Genomic DNA, 10507 nt, shown 5'->3' with positions numbered 1-10507 from the left:
TGCGATAATCGGACGTACGGAGTTCGGAACTCGGAGACGGAGTTCGGGATCGGGGTTCGGCGCACGGGATGTAACATCAACACGGTGCTAGACCCCATTGCCCATCGCATGTATGGCATGTACGTCTGACTTGCGTCTGCGTGTTCGTGCCCTGCTGATTCTTTGCCCGCCGTGGACTAGGTGCAACACTACGGGCCCGCAGGAAGCGGAGGAATAGTCTTGTCTACCTCCATCGGTCCGAGGACAAGTCCTATGCCGCGTATGGGTATGGGCCCCACAGCCTCCGTGCGCATGCAGAGTCTTTGAAGTCGACCTAGGAGGTTACTAGCAGCAACACGATTTCACGTGTGCGACATGACGCTGTTGTCATCTGTATGCTGATTACTGAACGTCAGCGATGCGAAGTGGAATCAGTCATGTTAAGCCCCTCCGATAAAACCCAAAACGATTCCCGATGTGTGTGTTTCCTACACATCCAGGTGTTCCCTCTGAGGACGTACTACACGCCCCGAGTTTACAGCCGGTAATTGCCAGCTTCAACGCACAAAGGACCGTCGTCGATGAACGCGAGTCAGAGATGCGGGGAGCAGCTTACCAATGCTCACATCACACTGCGCGCGGACTCACAGATCATGCGGATGTGACACACGCGTGTCCCATTGTTCTCCCCTTGTGCGCGACGGCCGAACTCCGCGATCCTCTCTTAGCCACCACCTTGACGCCCGCCATGATATTTATCATTACTCGTCTTGCTGAGGGCTCCCCATTCTCTCGACATCCAACCACCACCATCCCTCCTACGCAGCATGATGATGCCTCCCCACAAGAAACAGCGTATCGACGCCGGAAAATCGGACGCGGACCTATTGGCCCTAGTGTCCCGTCCTACGACCAAGGCAGCGATCGAGGCCGCCAGTGAAGCACTGTCCGTCGCCGAAACTAGAAGATTGAAGAAAATCTCTCGCCGAGGTCGCCTCCAATCTCTCCCGGATCTCTCACTGGACGTCCAACTCGAGGCAAGTGCGCGCGATCTAGCAGGCGGGTAGATATTGACGCATGAATTCCCTGCCAGATATGCAACTACTTGGATCTCAAAGATTTGCTCAATCTGGGGCGCACGTCCAAGAACTTTCGCGCCTTCTTGCTTGACAAGGCGAACGAGAGGAAGCTGTGGGTGCCCGCGCTTGCGAACACGCCCGGCATCCCCGTTCGGCCCCCTTTTATGAGCATGCCCGCGTTCGCTCACCTGCTCTACTCTCCGCATTGTCACGTAAGCCATCCGCTCGATCACACCCGCGCAGTATGCTGAGCCATTTACAGAACTGCGGGGAATCGAAGGTTCGGGACATCGTATATAACTGTTTCACTCGTTTGTGCTGGGATTGCTTCTGTTCAACGTAATCCGGTGAATTATTTGTGTACACAAGGACATACCTAACAGACATCACGCTACAGGACCACGCGGCCTGACTGGGCTGCATCCGACGCAGATATGATCGACAGCAGCGGCACGCTCTCCCGTGTCATTTTCGACAATGGCAATCGCGAGCTGTACCGCTTTCGGGACGACTTCGTCGACCGCGTTTTCAAGGAATTCGCGGCTCTACCGACCCCTGTGACGTTGGAGGCTGTGGCTGCGTTGGCAGAGAAAGCAAGAGCAACGCACAGGGCCGCGCTGCCGGTATGTCCTCTTCAAGGGCTCCTGCAGTGTGCGTTACTGACAATGTATTCTGCCTAGTAGTACGCTCATGATCTGCACGTCTGGATGAAAGCTCAAGAAAAGGAGAGATTGGCAGGCATAGAAGCTATCAGGAAACGGCGTTACGAAGCGTACGTCTTCTTTGCATGTAGAAGCGTGGTCTGGCTTCGCCGCGCTGACTATAACCTTGTACTACAGCATTATTTCCAGACTGCAAGAGGCGGGCTGGAAGACGGAGATCGATCTGATGGACGCTAGGAAACTGCATGTCCTTTCACAGTTGCCCGACGTTCGGCCGGCATCGAAGTTGACCAACAGAGGCAAGCATTGCGCACTATCCCTTCCTGTACGCATTTGTGCTGACGTACCGGATGCATGGCAGCATGGCCGAAAGCGAAGATCGCACTGGACGAGTACATGAAAGGCGTGCAAGAAAGGCGTCTAGACTGGGAATACCGGATCCTGCTCAAGACACGCATCGACGCCCTCGAGAAGGCTCTGGTCGCGCACTACGTGACCCTGCCACGCACCGCCAGAATGGACTATCGACCACAGTACATTGACCTTGCGCTCACGCCCGAGTGCCGCGCAATCCTCGACATGCCCGCGTCGGAAACGGTCATAGTCGAACAGTTCGCCGTCATCATCCCTGCGCTCGCGCAGAAGTGGGATGCGGACTGCAGGAAGGCGCTCACGGACTACCTCCTTCCGTACCTCGGCGACATTCCTGTGGACGTGGACCCGCTCGGTCTAGCGATATCGTTCTTCAGCTGCGGCCCTTCAATGCCGTTCAGGAATTTCTGGAACCTGCGGTATCCCACGGCTTTCAAGCACCGCTGTTTTCACGGTGACTGTTTCCGACGCCCAAGACGGTACACCATCAGAATGTTCTTTGAGGACCACGTATACACCCGCACGGTGAAGTCCCTGCACTGGACTGAATATGAACTTGAACGACAACTCGAGTCGAAGCCTTATGACGACCTCCATATCTACGTCCCGTGGTACCTCAGGACGACAGCGGATCACGACAGAGCCTGTACGGTGGTGGACATAATGCGGCGGATCGTCTCTGCGTCGGGGCTCGATCCGGTGCGGGCAACATTCGAAGACTTAGTGCAGAGCGATGTATGGCTGCGATGCGCAACGTGCGAGACGAAACACCCGTATAACGAGATCTTTGCAAGGTCATGGAAAGGCGCGGTGAGTCAATTCCAGCGTCTCGGTATGTGCGAAAGTCTGAGCTGAATACGGATACCGACGTTCCGCTCTATAGTATATGCATGAGCGGGAACATGTCACGACCGGACGCCCAAGCACGAGGATGGTTCCTGAATGGAAACAAGCCGACGACGACGATATGATCAAGGTGCGCGCATTCAAAGAGGCGGAATCATGGGATGCGGATTTCGGCTTTGATGGATGGGCGTGCTCGCTCTGCCCCACCTTCAATGCGACCGTGGAAGCGATGACAACTCATTTGGAAACGATGTGAGTCATGTTGAGCAGTTCTTACGTGCGAAGAGTCCTACTAATACGGCGTATGTTATCGTTCGAATAGGCATGCCATCCCAGATATATACCAGGCAAGGCGGGATGGGGTCGTCTATCACCCGCAGGTCGACAGGTCTTTCGTATACGCAGATTCGGTCTCCCTTGGCAAAAGCATCTCGCCAGAGGCCATCCAAGACAGTGGCACACATTGAAATGCGCGGTCATTGATATAGGATTCGGTTGGGTGGTGTATGCCCTGACTGGTCGACCGCCCGTTCGGTGTTCCTCACGCTTAGTTCTACCGTTTACTTATGTATATCTTATGACACACATTATATAAGAGACACGAACGTGCCCTGACCAGGTCATCCCGAGGATTTGAATGTGGAGTTGCTATATATGCTCAAATCAACAGTACTAGTGTAAGTTGAGATCGGTGAGAGCAGAAGCGGGGCCTCTATAAAAGCCCACGCGGGAAGTCACAGAGCATGCGGATGTGACGCATCGCGCCTGGCATTGTGCGCAACGGTCGATCTCCCCGACAGATCTCTCGGCTTAGCCACCACATTTAACGCCCGTTATATTTCCCTCTGTTCGTCAGTCGCGAGACTTTCTTTCATCCAAACCACCATCATCTTCGCTCGAAAAGACCTCACCATGCCCCCTCGCAAGAAGCAGAAGACGAACACCGCTGGGCAGACCGCTCCTCGTCGCACAACCAGAGCAGCAACGAAAGCCGACAGCACTACTCAAGCAGCAGCAGCAGCGGCCGGCAAAAACGCGTCTCCTGCCGTTACAGGTGGATCAAAGTCTAATACAACCGCCCCAGATTCGTCGAAGCGGATTTTTTTCAAGGGCCGTCTACAAGCTCTTCCTGACTTACCCTTGGAAGTCCAGTTCGAGGTAGGCACCACCCGACTACAGCTCTTGGTCAACGATTGACGCACAGTTTCCCTTTCAGATATACAATCAACTCGATTTGGCAGACCTGCACAACTTGTCGCGCACTTGCAAGAAGTTCCATGCCTTCTTTCTGGACAAGAAGCTCGAGCAGCGGCTGTGGGTGCTGGCGCGGGCGAACACGCCCAACATTCCTGATCGGCCCCCTTGGATGAGCGAGCCAGCGTTCGTTCATCTTTTGTACTCTCCAAACTGCCACGTACGTTATCCGTTCCGTCTTGATCAACCAGTATACTAAGGAATTTGCAGAACTGCGGGACCTCGAACATCCGCAAGATCATATTTGGCTGCTTCATTCGTCTTTGCGCATCCTGTCTGATGGAAAGGTAGGACGCTTCCCTCCTCGCACATGTGAGGATATACCTGAAGGATGCTTCGTAGGACTATCAATCATCAAGACGCTGAGGTCGAAGCGTGTAAGATTGACAAGGGCTGGGCTTTGCGGAGCTTGTTCTCCCATAGCTCCTATACCGCAATCTTCCATGTACAACGGCGTTCTACGTAAGTCACACGAGGCCTTTATGATCACATAACTCATGCAACACGTCTTCCCTCTCCAGCGCCCGCTACCGTGATCGAAAATTCAATCGCCTGTTGAAGGACGACGTGACCCGCGCCTTAGAACGATACAAGGCACTGCCCGGTCATCTAAGGAATGACACCAACACGTTGTTCTTTCAAATGAAGGCGGAAACAACTGCCCGTCTGCCGGTGCGTCCCCTTCAGTGAACCATATGACTTGCTTATGACACTGAAATCTTGTGGTGTCAGTACGCCAACGCTATTCACTTCTGGCTGGAACATCACGAGGAAGAGAGGAAGGCACATCTCGGGGATGCTAGGAAACAACGATTCGATGCGTACGTCCGTGCTAACACTCAGCGGTTACGTGTTCGCCCTCACGATGGCTTTTTGAAGTATCCTTGTCAGATTGCGAGACTCCGACTGGAAAAAGGAATTGGAGTCCCTGGGCGACGAGGGCGTGGAGGCTTTGGCCAATCTGCCCCTTATCCGCCTGTCAACCAAACTGACTGAAGGATGTAAGGACCATCTCTGGTATCGCGCTCGCTTGCGTACTTACTGGATCTCCTCCAGCGTGGAAGAAGGTTCTCACCGCCCTCGACGGCTTCCTCAACGAGACCCGGGAGAAACGGCTCGACAAGGAGCTCCGCGCCGCGCTCATCGCGCGCTTCGAGTTACTCGAGCAGGCTATCCAAGCGCACTACGTGACGCTCCCGCGGACCGCCAAGATGGACTGCCGGCCACGATATATCGACTTCGCTTTCACGCCGGAGTGTCGCGCGATCGTGGACGTGCCCACATCAGAGACCGTCACCCTCGACCAGTTCACCGCGGTCATCCCTGCGCTCGCAGAGAAATGGGACACGGACCGCCACAAGGAGCTCCTGGAGTACCTGCGTCCACACCTCGGCGAAGTCGCCCCCGACGTCGACCCGCTGTCGCTCGCAATTGCGGTGTTCATGTTGGAGCGAGGGGTCGTCGAGTCGTTCCGGGGAGTAGGGAGCCCGCGTCGCAAACGCGCGGGGACTTCGATAGCGCTCGGGAGTGTCTATGTACTCTACGATAATCATGTAATCGATGAAGACGGCGCGCACACCGGCTTGAAACCGCCGCTGACCCGCCCTCCCAAAACACATGTTCCAACAGTTCAAGCTCAAGAAGGAGAAGTCGTGCTACATTGACATAGGGCGCATGCGTTACCCCACCATCTTCACACACGACTGTCACTTTAACGACTGCTTCCGCGGGGCAATTCTCCAGAATGCGGAGGTGTTCCATCAAGGGGACACCTACACCCGGACTGTCCACTCCTTAAAGTGGGGTGAGTTTGAGTTTGGCCGGCTCGGGGAGAAGCCAAACTACGCGGTTTTCGTCGATGCCCCATTCTATCTGAACGAGCTAGCCGACCCTTCTAAAGCCGCCTGCGCGATGCAGTGCATGCGTCGTCTTGTGTCTGCGCTCGGGCTGGATCCGGCGCAGGCGACGTTCGACGACTTGGAGCGGAGCGACGTGTGGTTACGCTGTGTAACTTGCGAGACAGCACGCCCGAAGGCCGCCATCTGGGCCATGCCGTGGACGCGCGCAGTAAGTCTGTTCGCTACTGGCGTCTTTCATCCAGTTCACGTTGCTTACACGCCCCCCTGTCAATTCAGTACAGACACGACGAGAGTCATCGTACAGGAGATGTGGAGAGTGCGACTCCCAGGTGGCGACGAGTCGACGACGAGGATATGGAGAGAGTGCGGGTCCTCCGGCTGATCCCGCCCGAACCTGAAACAGGCCTATACGACACGTCGCTATGGTCGTGTTCGCTCTGCCGGGCTTTTGACGCGAAGCGCACCATTATGGCGAAACATGTCGAGGAAAGGTGAGTAATTCCACGTGCATGTAAGTAGTGCTACCACCTTACTAACGTCGTTGTAATAGCCATGATATTGCAGACATAATGCAGGCGGACAAGGATGGGGTGATCTATCTCCATCCGACTATGAGCACATCTGGCCGCCGGTATCGAGAGATGGTTCGACTACGTGAGTGCTTAGATCCGAAGAGTCGGAAGAGGGGCCTCTCGTAGAAGGCCCTGAAGGTGAATTTTTTTTACACGAACGTTGCGTATACAGCACGGTGTAATTCGTCTTCTCCAGGGTAGAGAAGATATTTGTTTCCTTGAAAGATGTGACAACGCCACTGTACTAAAATGATCTCCCTTTGAGTTCGACGTTCTGTGTTTGAGATGCTCGGTCTTTCAGGCTCGATCGCCCTTTTCCTCTGACTCCTTCCCACTTCGACCAGGCCCCGGGAGATATCAACGTTTATTGCCTTGTTGAAGTTGATCCGACTACTAATACCAACGCTTGCGCTCCATTCGTCTACTTCCAACCACCAGCATCTTCCCTCATCTCACGAATTCTATGGTTAGTATCACAACGAATTTCCTGGGCTGCTGCTGACAGACTCCGCGCCAGAACTGTGTACTAGTAAACGTGCACAAGAGAACGATGTCCGCAGTACACGCAGCGCTGCAGAATGCGGACATTTTAGAAGAGATAATCGAGCGCCTTGCGCCAGGAAAGGAGTGCGAATCCAGAGAAGAGCGACGGACTATTGCAGCACTGTGCCGGGTCTCCAAGACACTCCATATCTCCGCCAACAAAGTACTCTGGGCCAGACTCCCGTCACTGTGCCCGCTTCTGCGGTTACTCCCGGAGCTCGATGGATTGTATCAAGCTAATCATGAACACAATCCGCGTTCCGACATAGATGCTGCGGTACGTATACTCATCGCCACTCCCACTAGCACCACTTTCTGACCCAATTTCTCCACCTTCGCACAGCGTCTTACAGAGCCTGTCAGCCCAGAAGCTTGGGCACGCTTCCGCGATCGCGCTGCCGTGGTCCGCACTCTGTCTATGGAGCATCTTTCTTGGAGTCGTTCGCCCATCGCAGACGAGACTTGGTCGTATCTTGCTCGTCTATGCGGTGACGCCTGTCCTCTATTACCCTCCCTGCGAAGGATTGTGGAATGGCAGCCTACTCCGGCGTGCGACGACCTCCGACTCCTGGCGTCTCCTCAACTACAATCGCTGTCTCTTTACAATGTCGGGATTTGGGACCCACATGGAGAAGAAATCCGTTCTCTCGCCCTGACCATGCAACACATGTTCGCAAATGCCCCCGATCTCACCGAGCTAAGGCTGAATAGCTGCAGAAGAGATCTCTTGACACGATTTCCCCCCGAGGCAATACAGCAGCTTAAAACTCTCCAGGTTGAGGTGGAGGAAGTGGGGGATGTTGCTATGGATTGGTATCCGCGCCCGGACGCTCTTCGAGTAGCGGCGAACCTGCCCGCACTCGAACACCTCCTGGTTGAGACCAACACGGGCCCCCATCTCGACTTCACGGGGTTTCACTCCCTGCTTACGCTGCAAATTATCGACTGCGGCAGAGGCGATGACACGACATGGCTCCTCGCGAGGTGCTCTTCGCCCCACCTCCGCGAGCTGACCATCGACTTCACAAACCTGTACGACTTCTTCAACTGGGAGGATATGCACACTCTGTGCTCTACCATTGCGCAATCCACTCCCCAGCTGCGGTGTTTGGACTTCACCCCGGGCATACTCGACTTGCCCGAAGCTCCTGACAACTCGGAGCACGCCGCTGACATACTCCTCACCGTGGTGCACCCGCTGTTCGCTCTCCGCCAGCTCACGGTGCTGACGATATGCTTCGACTTGAGCGAGATCAGCCTTTCGGATGCGGTTTTGGAGGCGTTCGCGGAGGCATGGTCTATGCTCGTGCGTCTTAAGATCTGCTTCATCAAGATCCTGCACATCGACCCTGATGCTCCTCACCTCTACCCCGCCAATATCACTCTGCGTTCCCTTGGCACCTTCTCCGAGCGTTGTCCTCAGCTACAAGTGCTGCACATCCCGCACATTTATGTCCCGCCCAGGATGGACTGCGATACCGCTGGAGGCGATGAACAATCGCAAGGCCGTTGCCTGAAGGAGCTGGTCATCTGCCGCGCGGCCATCGGGGACGTGCAAAGGTGTGCTCAGGTCATACGTCGCGTCTTCCCCCGCCTCGACGCAGTCAAGTCACGCACCTCATTCTTGCGGTCGCACAACGGCCAATGTCTGAACCCCGAGAGTGTTGAAAGAGACGGACCTTGTAACAAAGCATGGCTGGGCGTGCTAGGTTCTTTACAAGAACACTAGACACCTGGCCCGTCGACGGATTTGCTATGTTCCCCGACCTAGGTCGTTACTGGTAGGTTTCTCCAATACGAGCGACATGAACGGACCTATGGCGTACAGAGAGATCGTTATGTATTCAGGCCTATATCATGTTAGCTAGAGCGTGCTGTTTTGTAGAGCTAATTTCGCAGTACCGTTGCTCATGGCGTAGTCGAGGTTCAAGCAGTAGGGGATCGCGAAGCGCCGTAAAAGCTGCGGCGCTATTTATGAGCGCTTAATTCCATCCGGTTCACGGACAAGGCGAATTCGCTCCTCCTCGCCTGCATCTTCTTCTTGCTTTACATCCTCTATAACGACTACTCTCTTGGTTTCTCATTTGATGGGGAAAAGGAAGAACAACATCAGCGGCATCAGCGGCTTGTCTCGCTTTCTCGCTGAGGCAGCAAAATCGGAGTCCTCTGCTGAGTCCAGCACCAAAACTAGTAGTCCCTCGCAGCTCGAGGTGCGACGCTCTGGAACTGTGGCTATCGCGGTTGCGGAATGCGAGACGGAAACAGTGCCGGACGTGCGGCCGGTGAAGAAAGCGAGGCTACAAGCGGGACTCCTGGGCGAAGGTCTGGAGAGGTACGACGCGACGGGCCTCGCGCCGTTTTACACGGAGGCATCTCAGGTCCCTGAACATCTGCAGAAATGTAAGACCTCTGCGACCTCTTAGATGGCTTCAAGTTGACATCCTCCGTTCCAGACTTCTTTCAACGGGAACGTTATTTCTCCATGTACGAGTCCGGGTGCCTGCTCGATGAGGAGGGCTGGTATAGCGTCACGCCAGAGCGCGTTGCAGACCAGATTGCGGAGCGGTGCAGGTGCGGTGTCATCTTGGACGCGTTCTGCGGCGTGGGAGGGAATGCGATCGCGTTTGCGCGCACCTGCGAAAGAGGTACGAGGAACAAACCCTATTCTGCCGTTTTGCACCTGACAGTAGTGGATCCGCCTCCAGTAATTGCGATGGATATATCGCCAGTACGGCTCGCGCTTGCTCGTCATAACGCCGCACTCTACGGTGTGCAAGACCGCATCGAGTTCATTCTGGGAGATTTCCTATCCTTCGCGCGAACACTGCAAAACGGCTCCCAGCGACGTAAGATTGATGTTGTGTTCCTCAGTCCTCCGTGGGGAGGCCCATCGTACATCGCGGGCTCCCCTTCGAAATCACAAGCTGCTGCGTCAACTCCCATTTTGCCGTCATCAGAGGATGCCGAGGGCGTTCATGCAGAGTTCAGCTTGTCGAGCGTCGGTCCAATACACGGCCGCGACCTCTTCCACGTCGCAAGGGGAATAAGCAAGAACATCGCGTACTTTTTACCTCGAAACACAAATCTAGACGAAATCTCGCAGCTCGTGGCAGAGAACTCCGGGGATGGCACCGGCAGTGCGTTCCCGTTGGAAAAGGTCGAGGTGGAGGAGGAATGGATGGGTACGAAGCTGAAGGCGCTCACCTGCTATTTTGGCGGTCTGGTTGCTGGGCAAGAGGCCATGTTCGAGACGTAGCCGCTTCCAGTGGTATCACTCGCATGTGGATATTTGCTAGTAAGCACGTCCGTGCCATATGCGTATGATAATGCTGACTCGCTCA

General features: G+C 55.0%; 2 protein-coding genes across 2 annotated transcripts; both read left to right on the top strand.

Moving 5' to 3' along the window:
* Positions 1–812: 812 nt before the first annotated feature.
* TRAVEDRAFT_47169 (uncharacterized protein) lies at positions 813–3405 on the top strand (the record flags this gene model as incomplete). The annotated part of the gene is made up of 10 exons (XM_008039294.1): positions 813–1004; positions 1073–1270; positions 1321–1397; positions 1456–1681; positions 1742–1830; positions 1898–1967; positions 2018–2045; positions 2082–2902; positions 2976–3190; positions 3261–3405. 10 exons carry the CDS (start codon positions 813–815, stop codon positions 3403–3405), a joined length of 2061 nt encoding a protein of 686 aa, XP_008037485.1.
* Positions 3406–9253: 5848 nt separating this feature from the next.
* TRAVEDRAFT_122099 (S-adenosyl-L-methionine-dependent methyltransferase) lies at positions 9254–10422 on the top strand (the record flags this gene model as incomplete). The annotated part of the gene is made up of 3 exons (XM_008039844.1): positions 9254–9566; positions 9620–9811; positions 9872–10422. 3 exons carry the CDS (start codon positions 9254–9256, stop codon positions 10420–10422), a joined length of 1056 nt encoding a protein of 351 aa, XP_008038035.1.
* Between the last annotated feature and the right edge of the window lie 85 nt (positions 10423–10507).

The sequence above is a fragment of the Trametes versicolor genome (assembly GCF_000271585.1).
Source record: "Trametes versicolor FP-101664 SS1 unplaced genomic scaffold TRAVEscaffold_5, whole genome shotgun sequence".
Taxonomy (NCBI): Eukaryota; Fungi; Basidiomycota; class Agaricomycetes; order Polyporales; family Polyporaceae; genus Trametes; species Trametes versicolor.
The sequence above is the reverse complement of the archived record's forward strand: the minus strand, read 5'-3'. Positions and strand labels throughout refer to the sequence as shown.